The following is a 25,294-nucleotide window of genomic DNA, read 5'->3' as shown; positions in this document are numbered from 1 at the left end:
GTACTCAAAATTATGGTGTCCATATTATGGATTCAATTATTGTTGGAAATTTCCAACACTAAATACAACACTGTTGTATTCTCATTAATTATTATTTAATTCTACTAATCATTGTAGTGATTAAAATTAACCAAGCGTAGAGTTCACATGTACTAATAATTACATCTGTACAATAAGGCTAGAATTCTTACGTCACCAGACGCCAGTATTGCATCAGATTCCATTGTAATAAACACATTTATATCCAGTGTGTCCGAGAATTGAATTTGATTCTCTATAAAACAACGGTATTCTGTGTGATAATTACAGATAAACTGATCCCAAACTAATACCAAATAGAGCGTTTATAGTTATAACTGTTATCTAGTAATAAATTTAACGTCACGCGTGAATGCCCTGGAGAGACTTTAATTCATCTCCATTGCTCGTTTACCATCGTAAAACGGGCAAATAATAATATTTAACTCCTCTGAATAATAAACCCGTCCTTATCCGAGCATTTCAATCACAACTGCGAGAAATGATAATGTCCATAATAAATAATTTGTGTAGCAAACGCGGGACGCGGAGCGGGGCAGAGGAGACGCCAGTACACGAGGCGACGCGCTCAGAGAGAGACGCCATTACCCCAGCCATCAGGGTAGACGCCATCAAGAGCTCCAGAAGAAAGTCGCCACTGTGAGGCGTGAAGAACCTTTGCAGACAATAACTTTGCTGGTGTCAGTGTCACTTTACACAACGAATTGAATTGTCAAGAGATTTAATTTGACATTCGGCCAGAACCTGTTAAATTTGGTTTTGTGTAGTTCAACGTGACCGGCCAGTGAAGCGCGTCAAGATCTAGGATAGGCTAGACACCACGTGTTCGTTATTACGAAGCCTGCACCTAGGACGCGAACTTCGGCAAGCCTTAACTTACACAGTGCCCATATTAGCTAAGTACCTTTATCCTTATTTGATGCATCATCTAGGTGGGGGTTATAGCTGGGTAGCTTGTCGTGACGCAGAGCGACAATAAAAAACCACAGGTTATTATTTACTTTCATTATTTAATCTAAATTTCTTGAACATAGATGTCTAGCAGCTTAATCTGTTGCTACTGAATATAATTTGATTTACAGCGTGTGTGAAGAATTCTCCGAGCTGTCATTTTCCCTGTTAATCATCTCCCAGTGTTCCATGACGAGTCCAGGAGAATCTGAGGATGAGTCGTAACCAACTTCTTGGAAATCGTCTTCAAGCTAAGACTCTTTCCGTATTCCTTGAATTCTATTATCTGTATTCCTTTACATGCAGAACACTGTTTCTTTGGATTGACATGTGTTTATTATAATTATCGATCCTCATGTTCATAATCTATGTTCTTACTGGTGATAAAGATAATGATTCTATAAATGGTCTTAGGATTAGATTATTACATACTGGACTGGTGAACGAACCACACTAGTTCCTGGACATATTGAGTTCCAGTAATAACCCCCCAATGTAGCTGTTTGAGGCTTTGATTCAGTTAATTATACAGCCCATTAATTATATCAGTGATCATATTTTCTAGTATTTTATCCATAGTTACTGGTTCATCAAGGAATTTTCTAATGATCATATTTTCTTAGTTTCCCTCTTTACTATAAAAGCGGGTGGTCCTTCGTAATTGATTTTCATTACATTAATATTTAAATAAATAGAGTCAAGCCCAAAATGTCTCACAATTATTATGTTCATAAAACAATAAAAAATACTTTTGCGGTTATTACAATATATATATATATACAGATTATATATAAGTATCTACATGTTTTGTTCACCATAACGAACCACTAAGTTGATATTGTGACCTGAAAATGGTTGTTAGCACAGTCTCTATAGGGCAAATGGAATGCTGGTCACATATAGCAAAAAAAGTAAAAATACAATAGACTGCTTATTGACTTCACACAGGTAACTGCAGGATAAAACAGAGAGAAAAAATTTAAATACTTTACTATGAAAAACTACTTTAATCAATTTACATAAATAAAAATACAGTAGTTTAAAAATTTGGCTTATTTACAGTGAGCAAAATACAAAAAAACAAACAGACAAATTAATGTTACGTTAAAGTACGAACAATACTATGGTGCAGGAATACCCTAGGCCAGGCTGCGTAAATCTACTACCACACAGAGACGTACGTTAGCAGATCCAGGCAGTTGAGCACGGAGGAGTATTCTGAATCTTGGTAGTTGCTGGTTCTATTTATATGGGAGCTGGACCAAAGTAGATGGTGCTGGTGTCTTCGATAATTGGAGGCCGGCTCACACAAACTGCCATTGCGCTTGTTCCCGGCCGGTGGCGGGAACTCCCAGCCACCATGTGAGATGGGGTGACGGGCATTGGAGTGTAGGGAGGAGTAGACTACTGTCTAGATGTCTGAAAAGTAGTTGTTGTTGCTCTTTCTGTAAATTCTTGATTATGCAGGAGTGATGTGGTAGAATAGGTAATGATGGAACAGGCCTAAATCTCCTTTTATGAGAGATTCTCATGACAATATTGAGTCAAAAAGCAACGAGGAGTGGCCATCCAGTCACTCGCTACCACTCCCTCCCTCAAAAATTCCTCACTCGCCAACATCCTCCTCCCACCATACTGTTTTTGCTTTTATTCACTACATACAGACATTATATATGATTATCTACATGTTTTGTTCACCATAACTGCTCATCTAAGCTGCCATAGTGCACAAAGAGCATAGTGGCCACCCTTACACAGCATGACAATTCAGGAAGATGACGCCACCTCCCTCACCAAATTGGCTTCTCCCAACACTTCTTTTGCTGTTATTTCAATATACTGTATATGCACATTATATATTAGTATCTATATTTGTGTTCACCATAGTGAACCGCTAATCTTGTATGGTGACTGCAGACAGTAACAGATGACCACACATAACTGATGTTCCCTCCCTCCCTCAATGGTTCAAGGCCAGATGCACTAACATTCCTCCTTCAAGTATACTGTTTGTGGTATTATTACACTATATACACACACATTACATATAAGTATCTACATATTTTGTTCACCATAACTGTTCATCTAAGCTGGTATAATGCCCAAAGAGCATAGTGGCTACCCTTACACAGCATGATAACTCATGCAGATGTCGCCACCTCCCTCACCAAAATGGCTTCTCCTAACACTCCTTTTGGTGTTATTACACTATATATACCAACCCGTTCTCGCAAATTTAATAAGTCAATATTGACTTATTAAATATGTGCATAGGTGACATACTTAACATAATAGATACCCTTAAAAAGATTCATAGAAAACACCGACCTTACCTAACCTTGTTAGTATCTTAAGATAAGCATCTTATTGCTTCGTAATTACAATTATTACCTAACCTATAATAGGTATAGGTTAAGTAATAATTGTAATTACGAAGCAATAAGATGCTTATCTTAAGATACTAACAAGGTTAGGTAAGGTCGGTGTTTTCTATGAATCTTTTTAAGGGTATCTATTATGTTTAGTATATCACCTATGCACGTAGTTAATAAGTCAATATTGACTTTACGAATTTGCAAGAACGGGTTGTATATACACATTATATATAAGTACAGTGGTACCTCGCATAACGATCGCCTCATTTTGCGTAACGAACGGCCCAATCGCCGACAATTCGTCTTGTTTGGCGACCGCTCATTTCAATGACGACAAGACCACATGGTGGGGTCGCGGTGCTTCTCACACATTCTCGGACGCCTCCGACGATGCAAATAAATTATGTTGTTTTTGTTTAAAGATGCTAATGATGCTGGGATATAAAGGGGTGACTGCTGAGATGTTGCAAAGCAATGACTTTTTTGTAGAACAAAAGAAATTAAATTTTTTGAAAAACAACAAATGTCAAAAAGGTTCGTTCGGTGGTCGCTAGGTAGGCTGCTCCATGTTTCTTAAATAAAAAAAAAAACAGTGAAAAAAATTGAAAAACGGACAAATGCCATAAAGGTTCGTTCAGTGTTTGTCGGGTAGGCTGCTCCATTATTGAGACGTAAATGAAAAATACAAAACAAATGGAACAAATTTTAAACAAAGAAAGATTGCTATAATGGAGCAGCCTACCCGACAAACACTAAACGAATCTTTATGGCATTTGTCCGTTTTTCAATTTTTTTCAATTTTTTGTATTTTTCATTTTTTTTTTTTATTAAAGAAACATGGAGCAGCCTACCTGGCAACCACAGAATGCACCTTTGTGACATGTGTTTTCTTTTTCAAAAATTTTCATTATTTTTTTTCATTTTATGTAACCCTTAAACTGGGCATGGCAATATAGTATATACGCCATGAGTAACATGTCCCACAGTGCGCATGGTGTATATAAATGCCATAGGGTGCCAGGTACGATTCAAATGGCCCGCGGCTACACGGGGTTCACATTAGCTTCCTCAGGGCTCTTGTAAACAGACGCCATATTTAAAAAAAATCATGGGCAATATTCTCCGGTGTGAGAGCCACAGTACTGTTGGAGCAACCAAGGCTGGCGCACGCAGCATGAGCTAACAGCATTGCTGTTCAGCTTGTGACCACAGCATCGCCTAAAAATGTCAAAATAAATATGTAACTGCTATTATTTAGCGATGACAGTATTACAGATGACCCCTGGCTGTGATAAAAATGACCAGGATTGTGATAATTAGCACTGTGAGAGGAGTAATGCTGAGGGACGAACGGAGATAGCATCGTTTTCTGATTATGTGGCCACCTGTTATTGTCTGCATTCACCATACCAGCTCAGTGGTTCTCTGTGGTGAACACAAATGTAGATACTTATATATAATGTGTGTATATAGTGTAATAACACTGCAAACAGTATTGTTGGGAGAGAAATTTTAGTGCGTCTGACCATGAATGAGTGAGGGAGGTAGCCGCCAGCTGACTGTGTAGCAACGTCTCTTAGTGCCTGAACTAACTATACCACCTTAGTTGTACAGTTGTGTTGAACAAAACTTGTAGATACTTATATATAACATCTGTATATAGTGTAATAACACCACGAACGGTATTGTTGGGGGAGAAACTTTAGTGCGTCTGACCTTGAATGAGTGAGGGATGCAGCCGCCAGCTGACTTTGTGTAGCGACGTCTGTTAGTGCCTGTACTACCTATATCAGCTTAGTTGTACAGATGTGTTGAACAAAACATGTGATACTTATATATAACGTCTGTATATAGTGAATAAATTAAAAAACAGGATGGTGGGAAGAGAAAGTGGGTGAGTGAGGCGTTGTTGAGGGAATGGCAACGAGTAACTGGCTGGTGTGTGGCGGTCACTCCTCGTTGCTTTTCGACTCATAATACCAACTTAATGGTTTGTTATGGTGAACAAACATGCAGATACTTATATATAACCTATATCTAAAGTGTAATAACAGTAAAACTGTTTGTTTATTGTTTTATGAACATAATAATTGAATCACTAATATGCACACAGCGATGATTCACCCCTTTTATTATATAAATCTATCACACTACACACTATTGAATAATATTACTGCAAAAAAAAACGAAGAAAAAGATCAATCAGAAACATTGAAAAAATTAGGTAATAATATCTTTGTGGCAACTCTTGCCTGATAGCTCAGGTGACGCTTGTAACGGGGGGTGGGGGAAATAGCTCTATCTTGTCCATTATTCCACCCCCCCAGTTAACTAATGAGGCCGGGGGAAACAGCTCTCTCTAGTCCGTTATCCCGTCCCCAGTTAGCTAACTATTCTAAAGCACTCCCAGAGTTCCTAAGGCAACCTCTCTCGTTCATCACCTTGTAACCTAGGTATTTGACTACCTGTGTGCTAAGACTACAAGGCGCCGTAACTTGATCAGGTACCCGAAACTCTAGAGAGAACTCTAGAACACATTTCACTGCCACAAACGTATAAGAGAAAACGAAAGGAAAGAAATGAATGGTGAAGTAATTAGTGAGGGTTTGGGGTGAGAGGTAGAGAGGTGGGAGGAGCGAGGAGGGTCATTAGTTGAAAGTGAGAGTTTAGAGAGGGGTGGAGGGAGAGGAATAGATAGGTAGAAGTAGAAGAGTAGATAGTAGAAGTAGAAGAGTAGATAGTAGAAGACAAAATGCTTCCACCATCCATTCAAGACCATTACCTACAAGACAAGGAATGGAACTTGTCTGTATCACAATATTCACAAAAGATGTTATCAAGGTCATTATTAGTATGTCCCATCTTTATCATGTAATCAGTAAAATCATGGAACCAGTAATCCCAGAGGCTTTCTCACCTCATCTCAACTCTAGGGGACACAGTTAAAGGCAATGTAAATAATAAATTCAATTATATTTCACATACTAAGTATCATAATTTAAGCAATGTTCAAGATATATATATGTAAAGTGAGTCATCCTCCAAGAATCTGAGAACACTACAACTGACTGCCCCTGATCATCACACAACATATGTAAACATGACCAAGCCACCTTAATGTTCAACTCACCAAGTGTCTGCCTATAGCTGGATAGAGGGGGGGGTCTGTAGCTGATAGACTGTCCCGCCCTGCCGGCCGACAGCCTCCCTGCTAGGCTGTCTTCTCTGCTCTCCTGGCTGCTGTTGTTCTCTTAATGCTCTCGAATCGATAGCTCTCCGAGTATATATTGGGGAACCTAGTAACTAACTCCGCCCACAAGTAGATAGCCTCAGGCACTCTACCAAGCCACTCCTTAAACGTCGGCATGTTTGAAGGCTACCAGGCTCCAATTATAAGATTAGTAGAAGTAAGGTGAAATTCGCATGATCTGACCTCAGGTCACTTGGTGATCATTAACTCTTAGAGGTGTGAAACTCCGGCCGACAACTTGGCGCCTTCTCAAATCCCTGTCTGTGACTCATGTACTCTATGTATGTATTAAATACTGTACAACTAAACCAAACACTTTTACAGTGTTACACGCTGACCACCACTCACGACCGCTTTGTCAATGCCCACATTTTGCCAGACTTCCTCGGCCAATTGTGGCCAAAATATGTCACCTACAATTTATTTTTTATTTTTCCTGTGCTCAGGGAAAACAAATTACATTTTTAGAAGGCGAAATTATTTTTTAGATTTTTGTTTTGTGTAAATCTCCTGAGGACCTCTTAGCAGCTTAAGAAACATGGAGCAGCCTACCTGCCGAACACCGAACGAACCTTTTGCTATAAGACAAATGAAAAAGACATATTGAACAAATTTGAAGAAAGAAAAATGTCATAAAGGTTTGTTCAGTGAATGTAAGGTAGGCTGCTCCATTATTTAAAACATGGAATATCATATTGATGTTTTTTGGTGGTAGAACGGATTAATTTGATTTCCATTATTGTCAAAAGGGATATTCGTGTTGTATGACGTCCGTTTCACATGACGATCACGGCGCCGGGATGGATTAAATTCGTTATTCGAGGTACCACTGTATCTCCATTTTTGTTCAGCATAACGAACCACTAAGTTGGTATGTCGAGTCAAAAGGCAGCAAGGACTGGCCGGCACATCAGGCAGCCTGCCACTGGCAGCCACTCCCTCCCTCACCTCACCTGACTCACCCACAGCCTCCTCCCACCATACTGTTTGTGCTTTAATTCACTAAATACAGACATTATATATAAGTATCACATGATTTGTTCACCATAGCAAACCACTAAGATGGTATATAGTAAGTGCAAAGAGCAATAGGTGGCCACATAGATTCGGCAGACTACGCTACAGCCCTCCTACCCTCAACATTACTCCTCACACAGTACAGCGCAAATTATCACAACAATCCTGCTGTTATCAGAATCCTGGTCATTTATATCACAGTCAGGGATCTTCTGTAATACTATCATCTCTAAATAATACCAGTTACATATATTTTTAGCATTTTTGTGCGATGCTGTGGTCACAAGCTGAATAGCAATGCTGTGAGCTCATGCTGCGTGCACCAGCCTTTGTGGCTCACTCAGTACTGAGGCTCTCACACCCGGGAATGTTGCCCATGATTTTTTTTTAAATAGCGTCTGTTTACAAGAGCCCTGAGGAAGGTGATGGGAACCCTGTGTATCCGCTGCCATTTAAATCTTGCAAAGTACAGTACTCCAAAACTGCACTTGCAGTGTTGCGCACTTTTGTGTCAGTTACTCAAAACTTTATATGCAGTCTTGCGCAGTTTAAGGGTTAAAAAGCACAAGGGATTCATCAATCACCATCTTGTGAGCTGGTACATAGAAATCACTGTACTCTCCAACAAGTTCATTCATGTGTCTTCATGCAAAATGAAGACACATGAGGAGTATCGCAAATCTGTCTCGAGACATATATTTCCTGAACAATGGAGTTGGAACAGTCTGGTCTTTGCACCAATAATGGTCGAGTACATGTTTGACACAATGCTTCATCAACATACACAGTGCCAAAAACACATACATTTCACCTAAAGTTGTATCTTTCCATCGTTGTAATCGTGAAAAATCGGATAACTCCTCACGAATGAGATCAGCTGCATATTTGTTCATTTCCTGAACAATATGTTGCATGAGCGGCTCATCAAAATATGCAGTAAAGTAGTCCATCTCAAACATATCGTCACCTGTATCAGGGAAAAGGTCTGTAATCCCAACATCTGAATTGTCAAAGGCAGTAATTTCTGGAACAAAATCTGTCCCATCACTGCACATACTGTATACACCTGGTGTCTTTCGAGAGGCAACAGCGGCACCACGGCGAGGAATCCATGGACCAGGAACTGAAGCCCGTCTAGAAACAGTACGGGTGGGCAGGGACGATGATGGAAAATTAGCTGATGTTGAGGAGCTTTGTTCGTCACTGTCCTCATGTGGTGCCATGCGGTGCCGCATGGTTGGACTAGATGCTGCTGACACAACAAAATGTTGCTTGGCAACACCACACACTCCACTGGCACCAGCGGCAGCAAAACTATTTTCTGATTCTCAATCACTAAAACCAGAAAATGATTCACCTCTCTCCGAATTGTCGACCAAAACATAAAAATCTGACAAAGTAACACATGAACTATGTGGATTGGCATGAAGTGGTGTCAATTGCGGGCGGGGAGGCATGGGTGAGGAGCTAGGCCTAGCCCAGGCCTTAGCCTGTTCACTCGGAGTAGTCAATATCAGGTTCATCACCATCCAGGAAAAAATTCTTATTAATTTCATCCTCATTCAAAGGCCGCTATGTACGCTTTGCTGAGCGGGGTCGGTTGGTGGAACGTGATGCGCTCGCCATGGTCTCTGTCGGGGAACTGAGGCCTGCAGTCAATGGCGGCCTGCGCTGGATTTTTTCCCCAGGTGGTGTCTGTTTACATTTGGGGTCGACTTGACTATAGCTGCTCCTATCCCTCACAGGGCATTTCAAATTGTTCGCTAGACCCTCAATCATATATGTATGAATTGAGTAGTTTTGGGAAAGTTACTACCATCGTATATGTATGTATGTATTGCGTGGTTTAAGGGTTAATCCTATGTTCCCGGGGCATTTTCCGCGACTCCGCCTCTTTCAGCAGATTGGGATGGTCTGGCACATGGCTGGTTTGGTCTACTTTGCTCTTCGTGTCTGGTCTTTTTGGCGTGGGTGTATCACCACTTGTATGGTGATCAGGTGGGTTCATTGAAGGTGTCTCACCTGCGAGCTTCGTCTCGGTGACAATATGAAGTTTCCTGGTGTTCGTTTCGCCATTTCCTCTCTCTTTGTAGGCTGTCTTCTATTTCTGTTCGGGTTGTTTTGTCCTTTCTTTTTTTGCTTTTTCATGACCATCATTTGATGCTTATTACTGTCGCCTCTTATCTTGCAGCGCTTGCGGAGCCGCTCCAGCTTGTGTTTAGGGTGGATGTCATTTCCACCCCATTCTGCAAGCTTTCTCATGTATAGTTTCACCTCTGGCCAGCTCATGCGCTGCCGGAACCGTTTTGGTCCTTGGACTGGGTGCTTTTGCCCTCTTTTCCTCGGTTTGTGGTGGCCTCTTCAGTTCAAGATTGTTTTCCAAGGTTCTGTTTCTATTGGCATTGGCCTCTGGGGGTTGGGTTGGTGAGCTTCATGCTTTCCTGCGCAGGGGTTTTGCTCTTTCAGTCTTGGTGGTTAGCTTGTTCAGTTGCAGCCGTCTATTTCTTTTCTGGTGGAGATTGAGACGGCGGCTTTCTGGAGGGGGTCCTTGGAACATTGATGCTTGGTTGATCAGGCTGGGAGTACATCATGTGTTGGGTCTGGTTATACCTATACCTATACCTGGTTGATGGGGTTCTGGGAGTTCTTCTACTCCCCAAGCCCGGCCCGAGGCCAGGCTTAACTTGTGAGAGTTTGGTCCACTAGGCTGTTGCTTGGAGCGGCCCGCAGGCCCACATACCCACCACAGCCCGGTTGGTCCGGCACTCCTTGGAGGAATAAATCTAGTTTCCTCTTGAAAATGTCCACGGTTGTTCCGGCAATATTTCTTATGCTTGCTGGGAGGACGTTGAACAACCGCAGACCTCTGATGTTTATACAGTGTTCTCTGATTGTGCCTATGGCACCTCTGCTCTTCACTGGTTCTATTCTACATTTTCTTCCAAATCGTTCACTCCAGTACGTTGTTATTTTACTGTGTAGATTTGGTACTTGGCCCTCCAGTACCTTCCAGGTGTATATTATTTGATATCTCTCTCGTCTTCTTTCTAGTGAGTACATTTGGAGGGCTTTGAGACGATCCCAATAATTTAGGTGCTTTATTGCGTCTATGCGTGCCGTATATGTTCTCTGTATTCCCTCTATTTCAGCAATCTCTCCTGCTCTGAAGGGGGAAGTGAGTACTGAGCAGTACTCAAGACGGGACAACACAAGTGACTTGAAGAGTACAACCATTGTGATGGGATCCCTGGATTTGAAAGTTCTTGTAATCCATCCTATCATTTTTCTGGCTGTCGCAATATTTGCTTGGTTATGCTCCTTAAACGTTAGGTCGTCAGACATTATTATTCCCAAATCCTTTACATGCTGTTTTCCTACTATGGGTACATTTGATTGTGTTTTGTACTCTGTATTATGTTGAAGGTCCTCATTTTTACCGTACAGTACCTGAGTACCTGGAATTTATCACTGTTAAACCATGTTATTTTCTGATGCCCAGTCGAAAACTTTATTAATATCAGCTTGAAGTTTTTCAATGTCTTCAGCCGAGGTAATTTTCATACTGATTTTTGTGTCATCTGCAAAGGATGATATGAAGCTGTGACTTGTATTTTTGTCTATATCTGATATGAGAATAAGGAAAAGCAGCGGTGCAAGGACTGTACCCTGAGGTACAGAGCTTTTAACTGCACTTGGACTAGATTTTATATGGTTGACCGCTACTCGCTGAGTCCTGTTTGACAGAAAACTGAGTATCCAACGTCCTACTTTACCGGTTATTCCCATTGACTTCATTTTGTGTGCTATCACGCCATGGTCACATTTATCGAAAGCCTTTGCGAAGTCTGTGTATATCACATCAGCATTCTGTTTTTCTTCTAATGCCTCAGTGACTTTGTCGTAGTGCTCAAGTAGCTGTGAGAGGCACGATCTTCCTGCTCTAAATCCATGTTGGCCTGGGTTGTGAAGGTCATTGGTCTCCATGAAATTGGTGACCTGACTCCTAATCACTCTCTCAAATACTTTTATGACGTGCGATGTTAGTGCAACTGGTCTATAATTTTTTGCCAATGCTTTGCTCCCTCCCTTGTGTAGAGGGGCTATGTCTGCTACTTTATTTGCATCTGGTATCTCCCCCGTGTCCAAGCTCTTCCTCCACACTATACTGAGTGCCTGTGCTACCGGCACTTTGCATTTCTTTCTAAATATTGAATTCCATGAGTCTGTACCTGGGGCAGAGTGCATGGGCATGTTTTCAATTTCTCTTTCAAAATTTAGTGCGCTCGTGTTTATATCGGTTATATATACAGGGGTTTGAATATCCCGCATAAAGAAATTGTCTGGATCTTCCACCTTCATGTTGTTTATTGGAGTGCTAAACATGTCCTCATACTGCTTTTTTAGGATTTCACTAATTTCTTTGCCATCCTCCGTGTATGAACCTTCACTTGTACGAATAGGTCCAATACTGGCAGTGGTTTTTGCTTTTGATTTCGCATATGAGAAGAAACATTTTGGATTTTTCTTTTTTTTTTCTGAATTGCTTTCTGTTCTAACTGCCTTTCTTCAGTTTCATATGAGTGTTTCAATTTCCGCTCGATTTCTTCAATCTCCCTATTTAAATTATTCCTTCTTTGACGGGAAATTCGTGTCTGCATAAGCAGTTCCGTTATTTTTTTCTTGCGTTTATAGTGTCGTCTGCGTTCTCTTTCTACGTTAGATCTCTTTCAGGCTTTCCTCAAAAGAACATGTTTCAGACAGACTTGATACGCTTCTGAAGTCAGTTTTTCTATTCCTTCTGTAGGACTTGTATTACTTAGAACAGTTCCCCATGGAATGTTTGTAAGTTCCCTGTTTATTATCTCCCAGTCTATCCTTTTATTATTAAAATTGAATTTACTGAATAGCCCCTCTCGCTTTATCAACATTTTAGGTCTATTCTGAGTATTGATGGTCGTTTGCACTTCAATGAGCTTGTGATCTGAGTATGTGGTATCTGATATCGTAATGTCTCTGATAATGTCTTCATTGTTCGTAAAGACCAGATCTAGAATATTTTCATTTCTCGTTGGCCCCGATATCTGCTGATTGAGTGAAAATTTGTCACAGAATCTAAGTAGTTCTCTAATCTGTGGTTGGTTAGGTCCTGATAGATTTCCTGGTATAATATTATTGTTTGCTCTTTTCCACCTGAGTCTAGGCAAGTTGAAGTCACCTAGGACGATAATATCAGGTATCGGGTTCTCCAAATTATCAAGGCTATTCTCTATTTTGCTTATCTGTTCTGTGAATTCCTCAGCCGTTGCATCTGGCAGTTTGTATATTAGTATAATCACTAAATTTATTTTCTCTATTTTTAATCCCAGTACCTCTACCACCTCATTTGTAACGTTTAGGAGCTCCGAGCATACAAGGTCTTCCCTAATATACAGACCCACTCCTCCATGTGACCTAATTTTCCTCTCACACCTGTATAGGTTATATCCTGGAATCCAGATCTCACTCTCCAACAATTCCCCTGCATGGGTTTCTGTGAAAGCTCCAAATACTGCTTTTGACTCAGTGAGGAGGCCATTTATGAACTGTACTTTGTTGTTTGTTCTTGTTTTCAGTCCTTATATGTTGGCAAAGATGAATGAGGTTACTCTATTAGTGATAGTTTGAATGGGAGACTTTTTCGGCAAGCCCATTATGCGTGGACATAATGTGTTTATTCTGACCAGTACTGATTGTTGTAGGGCAGTTGTCTGTCGTAGTTGTAGTTCCCTTTCGGTTGGTAATTGTATCTGTAATTCTGGAATGCAAGTGGATCTGGCATCCACATCCATACACTCTCCATGCTGCTCCTTTTGAATTCTCTGCCGGTCTGGTATAAAAAATTTATAGTTTCCTCAAATTCATTATCCTGCTTGCCACTCTTTATGTAGCATTCCGTGCCTTTCACGTGAAATCGTGGGCAGCTGAGGTCATAGCATTTTCTGTCCTCCAGTGAGGTTTGGCACATGTCAGGATGGAAAAACCTACATATTGATCCAAATCGACACTCGCCTTTCCTAAGCATATTTAAACATTTTTTGGGATGTTGGTAACTGCATTCTAATCCTTTCTTATTACCAGCATATCTATGTCTGCATATGGCCTTTGCATAAAATTTGCATAAGTCTGTCCTTCTGTTCTGAATTGCTCTATCGGGAACCGTCGTAGTGTCTGTACCTATCGAGCTGTCAGTGCTGTCTGGTGCACCTTCTAGTTTACTGTCATCTACATCCTGGCCTACTGAGTCAGAGTTTACAACTTCCTGCGTTTCAGCCTCAGTTTCATCCCTGACTATAGCCTCCGCCCCTTGTATATTAGAATTGTTGTTCCTTTCCCACTCCTTCTGGATGGCTGGTAGGCTTCCAATGAATGATGTTTTCCAGTCATGCGTCATGTTATCTAGAAGGTTTTTTAGGATATTCCAAGCTGGCAGGTCATTTTTACACACCCAGAGCAAGTGACCAGCTCTCAGTGCCGTAGTGTTACTCCTGTACAAGCCGAATGGAATCTAGTCTTACAGATATAACATTCAATTCCCGTTACCTTCGTCTTTAAGGAGTTGTTACAGTGGCCACAAATTTGTTTATTTACTCCCATTTTGCCTTGTTTTGTTGTATATATCTATATATTTATAATATTATATGTATATTGTATATTTGTAACAATATATATGTATATATATTTATATGTTTAATAATTATAATATTATATGTATACCGTATATTTGTAATATTATGTATGTTATTTTGTTCAAACTTTATGGCAGGTACTTAGCGTAGGGTAGCGAGGCTGGTCCCCCGGTCAGTACAGGTGACCTCTTGTGGCCCAGGTTGATGTCACCAGTTTCCAGATACCTGATTTATAACCACTGATTCCGCCTCTTGCCACCATTCTATATTTCTAGTATTCTATATTTATAATATTCACTTCCAACTTATATGTTGTTGTGATACCCGTTCCACATCACTGTTCCACGAATCACCGTTCACTATTTTTTTTTGTTTTTTTTTTCCTAATACACGCATGTACACAAAGCCTCGTTCATTGGCTGACACTGGTTGCGGCTCCCTGCCGTTATCTGCACACCTCGGCCTCAGTGGCCGGTTAGCAGTGCGAATTGAGAGTAGTGCAAATACCGAGGTTCCTCTGTACAAAGAAATTATGAAAATATTATGTAATTTTTATCAGGAAATATTGTGCAGTACTGTAATATTATTTTTTGTTGTAAATACATCTAGATTTACCAAATATTTTATCCACAGGATAACAAGCCAGAGGAATGTTCAGTGTGTTTTAACGATTATGATGACAATCAGCTACGCCCTCGCACACTGCCATGCGGCCACACATTCTGCTCCCAGTGTATTGACAATGCTATCAAGAATGGTCAGCTGACCTGCCCCAGCTGCCGTGCCGAGCACGTTGCCACAGCTGCTACTCAGTTCCCAATTAACTATGCTGTGGAGGCTTTTATTAGGAAACTCAAAAATATCCAGCTAACAACTGAGGAAGTAGTGCCAGCAAAACCTTATGAAGGTCCCGCCAGAGGCATCAGTAAGAAGTTACGTTCCCTGGTGCAGGAGCAGAAGAGCATCATCAGCAGCCTCACTACTAGCTGTGAAGAGGTACTGTCCCAGCTGGGGGAGTACCGGGGGCAGCTGGGGGACTGGAAGACTCACCACCTCCAGCTCCAGGACAGACTCTATGCTCTGGTAGAGCAGAACAAGTCAGCAATGCAGCTCTTGGAACTGGAGGATACCAGTGTGGTGGATATGACAACACAAGGAGAGGAAGGGAAGACTAACCTGCAGGCCATGTTGGGGAGCCTCGACACAGTCAACACCCCACAGGAGGTTGGCACAACCATAGACACAGCTGATGAGTGCAGCATGAAGGTAGAAGATTGGCTCCAGAAGTGCCAGGAACTCTTCCCAGATGTCAAGACTGTCCACACCTCAGTGAAGGTACGCTGCTGAAGGTCACATTGTTCTCACCCAACTGAGTGTAGTATTGCCTCTACATAAACACTTTTGACATGGAGACACATCAAGATGAGAGTAAACTTTATGTATAGGAAACTTTTTGCTCTAACACCTGGAACATTTTTATTAATAAAGTCAACTGTCATCTTGGTGTTTCTCTACACTGTGGTCAGTGTAGAGAAACAACGTTACTTGTATTGTCAAATTACTTTACTCAATCTGATGCTTCATTATAGTCCAGTTACTTTAATCAGAGCCTGATGCTTCATTATAGTCCAAGTTCCACATTAATGTTTGTGTTGGTAATGACAGGTGCAGGAGACCATCAGGGAGGCCCTGGAGATGATGACCACAAAGACAGGTGCCACAGCTGACCCCGTCCACCTGGGAGACTCAGCCTCCACCATTAATGTTTGTGTTGGTAATGACAGGTGCAGGAGACCATCAGGGAGGCCCTGGAGATGATGACCACAGAGACAGGTGCCACAGCTGACCCCGTCCACCTGGTAGACTCAGCCTCCACCATTAATGTTTGTGTTGGTAATGACAGGTGCAGGAGACCATCAGGGAGGCCCTGGAGATGATTACCACAGAGAGAGGTGCCACAGCTGACCCTGTACACCTGGGAGACTCAGCCTCCAGCATCATGAATAAAGTTCAGGAAATCACTAGAGAGATCCCCCAGAAGCAATTAACAGTAAGTTTTTTATTTTCTCGCATAGGTCATATCACAAGATATTGAGTTGCGTTTTGAGGAGAGGAAGCCTGTTCTTAGGTTTATCAAGGTTCCCCAAGGTCAACTACTGACTTTCCTTAACATACAATCTAAAATAGTTGTCTAACTCCTGGATAAATATATTCTGGTAGGTGAACAGGGACATCAGGTGAAAGGAAACATGGGATCCATTTCTGGCCTGCATGGTGATTGAACCCGTGATCCTCTATTGAACCCGTGATCCTCTATTGAACCCGTGATCCTCTATTGAACCCGGGATCCTGGCCCCCCTCACAGAGGCACAGAGAGCGGGTGATACTCCACCAACCTACCGGGAAAGCATCCAGGAGGACAGCGAACCTAAACAGACCACTGCTGGGTTCCAAGAGACTGAAGCCTTGAAACTGCCAACAAACTCCTAAACAATGCCAGCACCAACCCCCTACCAGTAGAGGGGGGCTAGAGCTACAGGTCCAGCACCAACCCCCTGCCAGTAGAGGGGGGGCTGGAGCTAAAGGTCCAACACCAACAACCTGCCAGTAGAGGGGGGGCTGGAGCTACAGGTCCAGCACCAACCACCTGCCAGTAGAGGGGGGCTGGAGCTACAGGTCCAGCACCAACCCCCTGCCAGTAGAGGGGGGCTGGAGCTTCAGGTCCAGCACCAACCCCCTGCCAGTAGAAGGGGGCTGGAGCAACAGGTCCAGCACCAACCACCTGCCAGTAGAGGGGGGCTGGAGCTACAGGTCCAGCACCAACCCCCTGCCAGTAGAGTGGGGCTGGAGCTTCAGGTCCAGCACCAACCCCCTGCCAGTAGAAGGGGGCTGGAGCTACAGGTCCAGCACCAACCACCTGCCAGTAGAGGGGGCCTGGAGCTACAGGTCCAGCACCAACCACCTGCCAGTAGAGGGGGCTGGAACTACAGGTCCAGCACCAACCCCCGTGCCAGTAGAGAGGGGCTGGACCTACAGGTCCAGCACCAACCACCTTCCAGTAGAGGGGGCTGGAGCTACAGGTCCAGCACCAACCCCCGTGCCAGTAGAGAGGGGCTGGACCTACAGGTCCAGCACCAACCACCTGCCAGTAGAGGGGGGCTGGAGCTACAGGTCCAGCACCAACCCCCTGCCAGTAGAGGGTGGCTGCAGCTACAGGTCCAGCACCAACCCCCTGCCAGTAGAGGAGGGCTGGAGCTACAGGTCCAGCACCAACCCCATGCCAGTAGAGGGAGGGGATGGAGCTGCAGGTCCAGCACCAACCCCATGCCAGTAGAGGGGGCTGGAGCTACAGGTCCAGCACCAACCCCCTGCCAGTAGAGGGGGGGGGCTGGAGCTACTGCACCAACCCCCAGCCAGTAGAGGAGGGGCTGGAGCTACAGGTCCAGCACCAACCCCCAGCCAGTAGAGGAGGGGCTGGAGCTACAGGTCCAGCACCAACCCCCTGCCAGTAGTGGGGGCTGGAGCTACAGGTCCAGAACCAACCCCCTTCCAGTAGAGGGGGGGGGGGAGGGCTGGAGCTATAGGTCCAGCACCAACCACCTGCCAGTAGAGGGGGGCTGGAGCTACAGGTCCAGCCCCAACCCCTTTCCAGTAGAAGGGGGCTGGAGCTACAGGTCCAGCACCAACCCCCTGCTAGTAGAGGGAGGCTGGAGCTACAGGTCCAGCACCAACCCCCTGCCAGTAGAGGTGGTCTGGAGCTACAGGTCCAGCACCAACCCCGTGCCAGTAGAAGGGGGCTGGAGCTACACGTCCAGCACCAACCCCCTGCCAGTAGAGGGGGGCTGGAGCTACAGGTCCAGAACCAACCCCCTGCCAGTAGAGGGGGGGGGGGCTGAAGCTACAGGTCCAGTACCAACCCCCTGCCAGTAGAGTGAGGGCTGGAGCTACAGGTCCAAAACCACCCCCCCCCCTTGCCAGTAGAGTGAGGGCTGAAGCTACAGGTCCAGCACCAACCCCCTGCCAGTAGAGGGGGGGGAGGCTGGAGCTACAGGTCCAGCACCAACACCCACCTCCCCCCCCCCTGGCCAGTAGAGGGGGGCTGGAGCTACTGATCCAGCATCAACCCCCTGCCAGTAGAGGGGGGGGGGGACTGGAGCTACAGGTCCAGCACCAACCCCCTGCCAGTAGAGGTGGGCTGGAGCTACAGGTCCAGCACCAACCCCCTGCCAGAAGAGGGGGACTGGAGCTTCAGGTCCAGCATCAACCCCCTGCCAGTATAGAGGGAAGGAGGTTGAAGCTACAGGTCCAGCACCAACCCCTGCTAGTAAAGGGGGGCTGGAGCTACAGGTCTTGAACCAACCCCCTGACAATAGAGGGGGGGCTGGAGCTACAGGTCCAGCACCAACCCCCTGCCAGTAGAGGGAGGGGATGAAGCTGCAGGTCCAGCACCAACCCCATGCCAGTAGAGGGGGCTGGAGCTACAGGTCCAGCACCAACCCCCTGCCACTAGAGGGGGGGGCTGGAGCTACTGCACCAACCCCCAGCCAGTAGAGGGGGGCTGGAGCTACAGGTCCAGCAGCAATCCCCTGCCAGTAGAGGGCTGGAGCTACAGTCCAGCACCAACCCCCTGCCAGTAGAGGGGGGGGGGGCTGGAGCTACAGGCTTTGAACCAACCCCCTGCCAGTAGAGGAGGGCTGGAGCTACAGGTCCAGCACCAACCCCATGCCAGTAGAGGGAGGGGATGGAGCTGCAGGTCCAGCACCAACCCCATGCCAGTAGAGGGGGCTGGAGCTACAGGTCCAGCACCAACCCCCTGCCAGTAGAGGGGGGGGGGGCTGGAGCTACTGCACCAACCCCCAGCCAGTAGAGGAGGGGCTGGAGCTACAGGTCCAGCACCAACCCCCAGCCAGTAGAGGAGGGGCTGGAGCTACAGGTCCAGCACCATCCCCCTGCCAGTAGTGGGGGCTGGAGCTACAGGTCCAGAACCAACCCCCTTCCAGTAGAGGGGGCGGGGAGGGCTGGAGCTACAGGTCCAGCGCCAACCACCTGCCAGTAGAGGGGGGCTGGAGCTACAGGTCCAGCCCCAACCCCTTTCCAGTAGAAGGGGGCTGGAGCTACAGGTCCAGCACCAACCCCCTGCTAGTAGAGGGAGGCTGGAGCTACAGGTCCAGCACCAACCCCCTGCCAGTAGAGGTGGTCTGGAGCTACAGGTCCAGCACCAACCCCCTGCCAGTAGAAGGGGGCTGGAGCTACACGTCCAGCACCAACCCCCTGCCAGTAGAGGGGGGCTGGAGCTACAGGTCCAGCACCAACCACCTGCCAGTAGAGGGCGGCTGGAGCTACACGTCCAGAACCAACCCCCTGCCAGTAGAGGGGGGGGCTGAAGCTACAGGTCCAGTACCAACCCCCTGCCAGTAGAGTGAGGGCTGGAGCTACAGGTCCAAACCCCCCCCCCTTGCCAGTAGAGTGAGGGCTGAAGCTACAGGTCCAGCACCAACCCCCTGCCAGTAGAGGGGGGGGAGGCTGGAGCTACAGGTCCAGCACCAACCCCCTGCCAGTAGAGGGGGGGGGAGGCTGGAGCTACAGGTCCAGCACCAACACCCACCTCCCCCCCCCCCGGCCAGTAGAGGGGGGCTGGAGCTACTGATCCAGCATCAACCCCCTGCCAGTAGAGGGGGGGGGGACTGGAGCTACAGGTCCAGCACCAACCCCCTGCCAGTAGAGGTGGGCTGGAGCTACAGGTCCAGCACCAACCCCCTGCCAGAAGAGGGGGACTGGAGCTTCAGGTCCAGCATCAACCCCCTGCCAGTATAGAGGGAAGGGGGTTGGAGCTACAGGTCCAGCACCAACCCCTGCTAGTAAAGGGGGGGCTGGAGCTACAGGTCCAGCACCAACCCCCTGCCAGTAGAGGGAGGGGATGGAGCTGCAGGTCCAGCACCAACCCCATGCCAGTAGAAAGGGCTGGAGCTACAGGTCCAGCACCAACCCCCTGCCAGTAGAGGGGCTGGAGCTACAGGTCCAGCACCAACCCCCAGCCAGTAGAGGAGGGGCTGGAGCTACAGGTCCAGCACCAACCCCCAGCCAGTAGAGGAGGGGCTGGAGCTACAGGTCCAGCACCAACCCCCTGCCAGTAGAGGGGGGGGGCTGGAGCTACAGGTCCAGCACCAACCCCTGCTAGTAAAGGGGGGCTGGAGCTACAGGTCTAGAACCAAACCCCTGACAGTAGAGGAGGGGCTGGAGCTACAGGTCCAGCACCAACCCCCTGCCAGTAGAGAGGGGGGGGGCTGGAGCTACAGGTCCAGCACCAACCCCTGCTAGTAGAGGGGGGCTGGAGCTACAGGTCCAGCAGCAATCCCCTGCCAGTAGAGGGCTGGAGCTACAGTCCAGCACCAACCCCCTGCCAGTAGAGGGGGGGGGGCTGGAGCTACAGGCTTTGAACCAACCCCCTGCCAGTAGAGGGAGGCTGGAGCAAAAGGTTCATCACCAACCCCCTGCCAGTAGAGGAAAGCTGGAGCTACAGGTCCAGCACCAACCCCATGCCAGTAGAGGGGGGGGGAGCTGGAACTACAGGTCCAGCACCAACCCTCTGCCAGTAGAGGGGGGGGCTGGAGCTACAGCACCAACCCCCAGCCAGTAGAGGAGAAGCTGGAGCTACAGGTCCAGCACCAACCCCCCGCCAGTAGAGGGGGGCTGGAGCTACAGCACCAACCCCCAGCCAGTAGAGGTGGGCTGGAGCTACAGATCCAGCACCAACCCCCGTGCCAGTAGAGGGGGGCTGGACCTACAGGTCCAGCACCAACCACCTGCCAGTAGAGGGGGGCTGGAGCTACAGGTCGAACCCCCTGCCAGTAGAGGAGGGCTGAAGCTACAGGTCCAGCACCAACCCCCTGCCAATAGAGGGGGGGCTGGAGCTACAAGTCCAGCACCAACCCCCTGCTAGTAGAGGGAGGCTGAAGCTACAGGTCCAGCCCCAGCCCCCTGCTAGTAGAGGGGGGCTGGAGCTTCAGGTCCAGCACCAACCCCCTGCCAGTAGAGGTGGCCTGGAGGTATGGGTCCAGCACCAACCCCCTGCCAGTAGAGGGGGACTGCAGCTTCAGGTTCAGCATCAATCCCCTGCCAGTAGAAAGGGAAGGGGGCTGGAGCTACAGGTCCAGAACCAACCCCTGCTAGTAGAGGGGGGCTGGAGCTACAGGTCCAGCACCAACCCCCGTGCCAGTAGAGGTGGTCTGAAGCTACATGTCCAGCACCAACCCCTTTCCAGTAGAAGGGGGCTGGAGCTACACGTCCAGCACCAACCCCCTGCCAGTAGAGGGGGGCTGGAGCTACAGGTCCAGCACCAACCCCCTGCCAGAAGAGGGGGACTGGAGCTTCAGGTCCAGCATCAACCCCCTGCCAGTATAGAGGGAAGGGGGTTGGAGCTACAGGTCTAGCACCAACCCCTGCTAATAAAGGGGGGCTGGAGCTACAGGTCTTGAACCAAACCCCTGACAGTAGAGGGGGGGCTGGAGCTACAGGTCCAGCACCAACCCCCTGCCAGTAGAGGGAGGGGATGGAGCTGCAGGTCCAGCACCAACCCCCAGCCAGTAGAGGAGGGGCTGGAGCTACAGGTCCAGCACCAACCCCCAGCCAGTAGAGGAGGGGCTGGAGCTACAGGTCCAGCACCAACCCCCTGCCAGTAGTAGGGGCTGGAGCTACAGGTCCAGAACCAACCCCCTTCCAGTAGAGGGGGGGGAGGGCTGGAGCTACAGGTCCAGCACCAACCACCTGCCAGTAGAGGGGGGCTGGAGCTACAGGTCCAGCCCCAACCCCTTTCCAGTAGAAGGGGGCTGGAGCTACAGGTCCAGCACCAACCCCCTGCTAGTAGAGGGAGGCTGGAGCTACAGGTCCAGCACCAACCCCCTGCCAGTAGAGGTGGTCTGGAGCTACAGGTCCAGCACCAACCCCCTGCCAGTAGAAGGCGGCTGCAGCTACACGTCCAGCACCAACCCCCTGCCAGTAGAGGGGGGCTGGAGCTACAGGTCCAGCACCAACCACCTGCCAGTAGAGGGGGGGCTGGAGCTACAGGTCCAGAACCAACCCCCTGCCAGTAGAGGGGGGGGGAGGCTGAAGCTACAGGTCCAGTACCAACCCCCTGCCAGTAGAGTGAGGGCTGGAGCTACAGGTCCAAAACCACCCCCCCCCCTCTTGCCAGTAGAGTGAGGGCTGAAGCTACAGGTCCAGCACCAACCCCCTGCCAGTAGAGGGGGGGGGGGGCTGGAGCTACAGGTCCAGCACCAACACCCACCCCCCCCCCCCCGGCCAGTAGAGGGGGGCTGGAGCTACTGATCCAGCATCAACCCCCTGCCAGTAGAGGGGGGGGGGACTGGAGCTACAGGTCCAGCACCAACCCCCTGCCAGTAGAGGTGGGCTGGAGCTACAGGTCCAGCACCAACCCCCTGCCAGAAGAGGAGGACTGGAGCTTCAGGTCCAGCATCAACCCCCCTGCCAGTAGAGAGGGAAGGGGGTTGGTGCTACAGGTCCAGCACCAACCCCTGCTAGTAAAGGGGGGCTGGAGCTACAGGTCTTGAACCAAACCCCTGACAGTAGAGGAGGGGCTGGAGCTACAGGTCCAGCACCAACCCCCTGCCAGTAGAGAGGGGGGGCTGGAGCTACAGGTCCAGCACCAACCCCTGCTAGTAGAGGGGGGCTGGAGCTACAGGTCCAGCAGCAATCCCCTGCCAGTAGAGGGCTGGAGCTACAGTCCAGCACCAACCCCCTGCCAGTAGAGGGGGGGGGCTGGAGCTACAGGCTTTGAACCAACCCCCTGCCAGTAGAGGGAGGCTGGAGCAAAAGGTTCATCACCAACCCCCTGCCAGTAGAGGAAAGCTGGAGCTACAGGTCCAGCACCAACCCCATGCCAGTAGAGGGGGGGGGGAGCTGGAACTACAGGTCCAGCACCAACCCCCTGCCAGTAGAGGGGGGCTGGAGCTACAGCACCAACCCCCAGCCAGTAGAGGAGAACCTGGAGCTACAGGTCCAGCACCAACCCCCCGCCAGTAGAGGGGGGCTGGAGCTACAGCACCAACCCCCAGCCAGTAGAGGTGGGCTGGAGCTACAGATCCAGCACCAACCCCCGTGCCAGTAGAGGGGGGCTGGACCTAAAGGTCCAGCACCAACCACCTGCCAGTAGAGGGGGGCTGGAGCTACAGGTCGAACCCCCTGCCAGTAGAGGAGGGCTGAAGCTACAGGTCCAGCACCAACCCCCTGCCAATAGAGGGGGGGGGGGCTGGAGCTACAGGTCCAGCACCAACCCCCTGCTAGTAGAGGGAGGCTGAAGCTACAGGTCCAGCCCCAGCCCCCTGCTAGTAGAGGGGAGCTGGAGCTACAGGTCCAGCACCAACCCCCTGCCAGTAGAGTGAGGGCTGGAGCTACAGGTCCAGCACCAACCCCCTGCCAGTAGAGGGGGGCTGGAGCTTCAGGTCCAGCACCAACCCCCTGCCAGTAGAGGTGGCCTGGAGCTATGGGTCCAGCACCAACCCCCTGCCAGTAGAGGGGGACTGCAGCTTCAGGTTCAGCATCAATCCCCTGCCAGTAGAAAGGGAAGGGGGCTGGAGCTACAGGTCCAGAACCAACCCCTGCTAGTAGAGGGGGGCTGGAGCTACAGGTCCAGCACCAACCCCCGTGCCAGTAGAGGTGGTCTGGAGCTACAGGTCCAGCACCAACCCCTTGCCAGTAGAAGGGGGCTGGAGCTACACGTCCAGCACCAACCCCCTGCCAGTAGAGGGGGGCTGGAGCTACAGGTCCAGCACCAACCACCTGCCAGTAGAGGGGGGCTGGAGCTACAGGTCCAGAACCAACCCCCTGCCAGTAGAGGGGGGGGGAGGCTGAAGCTACAGGTCCAGTACCAACCCCCTGCCAGTAGAGTGAGGGCTGGAGCTACAGGTCCAAAACCACCCCCCCCCTCTTGCCAGTAGAGTGAGGGCTGAAGCTACAGGTCCAGCACCAACCCCCTGCCAGTAGAGGGGGGGGGGCTGGAGCTACAGGTCCAGCACCAACACCCACCCACCCCCCACCCCCCGGCCAGTAGAGGGGGGCTGGAGCTACTGATCCAGCATCAACCCCCTGCCAGTAGAGGGGGGGGGGACTGGAGCTACAGGTCCAGCACCAACCCCCTGCCAGTAGAGGTGGGCTGGAGCTACAGGTCCAGCACCAACCCCCTGCCAGAAGAGGAGGACTGGAGCTTCAGGTCCAGCATCAACCCCCCTGCCAGTAGAGAGGGAAGGGGGTTGGTGCTACAGGTCCAGCACCAACCCCTGCTAGTAAAGGGGGGCTGGAGCTACAGGTCTTGAACCAAACCCCTGACAGTAGAGGAGGGGCTGGAGCTACAGGTCCAGCACCAACCCCCTGCCAGTAGAGAGGGGGGGCTGGAGCTACAGGTCCAGCACCAACCCCTGCTAGTAGAGGGGGGCTGGAGCTACAGGTCCAGCAGCAATCCCCTGCCAGTAGAGGGCTGGAGCTACAGTCCAGCACCAACCCCCTGCCAGTAGAGGGGGGGGGCTGGAGCTACAGGCTTTGAACCAACCCCCTGCCAGTAGAGGGAGGCTGGAGCAAAAGGTTCATCACCAACCCCCTGCCAGTAGAGGAAAGCTGGAGCTACAGGTCCAGCACCAACCCCATGCCAGTAGAGGGGGGGGGGAGCTGGAACTACAGGTCCAGCACCAACCCCCTGCCAGTAGAGGGGGGCTGGAGCTACAGCACCAACCCCCAGCCAGTAGAGGAGAAGCTGGAGCTACAGGTCCAGCACCAACCCCCCGCCAGTAGAGGGGGGCTGGAGCTACAGCACCAACCCCCAGCCAGTAGAGGTGGGCTGGAGCTACAGATCCAGCACCAACCCCCGTGCCAGTAGAGGGGGGCTGGACCTAAAGGTCCAGCACCAACCACCTGCCAGTAGAGGGGGGCTGGAGCTACAGGTCGAACCCCCTGCCAGTAGAGGAGGGCTGAAGCTACAGGTCCAGCAC

General features: G+C 48.9%; 2 protein-coding genes across 2 annotated transcripts in view; one reads left to right on the top strand and one right to left on the bottom strand.

The window, feature by feature from the left end:
• LOC123751561 (tripartite motif-containing protein 59-like) overlaps positions 1 to 25,294 on the bottom strand; it is a 290,403-nt gene that overhangs the window by 102,486 nt on the left and 162,623 nt on the right. The gene's annotated exons all lie outside the window — the stretch shown is intronic.
• LOC138364924 (uncharacterized) overlaps positions 1 to 25,294 on the top strand; it is a 115,385-nt gene that overhangs the window by 51,955 nt on the left and 38,136 nt on the right. The window contains exons 2-3 of the mRNA XM_069325007.1: positions 14,931 to 15,632; positions 16,201 to 16,347. Of these exons, the coding sequence (XP_069181108.1) occupies positions 15,402 to 15,632; positions 16,201 to 16,347 (378 nt within the window). The 5' untranslated portion in view covers positions 14,931 to 15,401. The remainder of the gene's footprint in view (positions 1 to 14,930; positions 15,633 to 16,200; positions 16,348 to 25,294) is intronic.

This window comes from Procambarus clarkii, chromosome 15, assembly GCF_040958095.1.
Source record: "Procambarus clarkii isolate CNS0578487 chromosome 15, FALCON_Pclarkii_2.0, whole genome shotgun sequence".
Classification (NCBI taxonomy): domain Eukaryota; kingdom Metazoa; phylum Arthropoda; class Malacostraca; order Decapoda; family Cambaridae; genus Procambarus; species Procambarus clarkii.
This window is presented reverse-complemented; position numbering and strand designations above follow the sequence as displayed.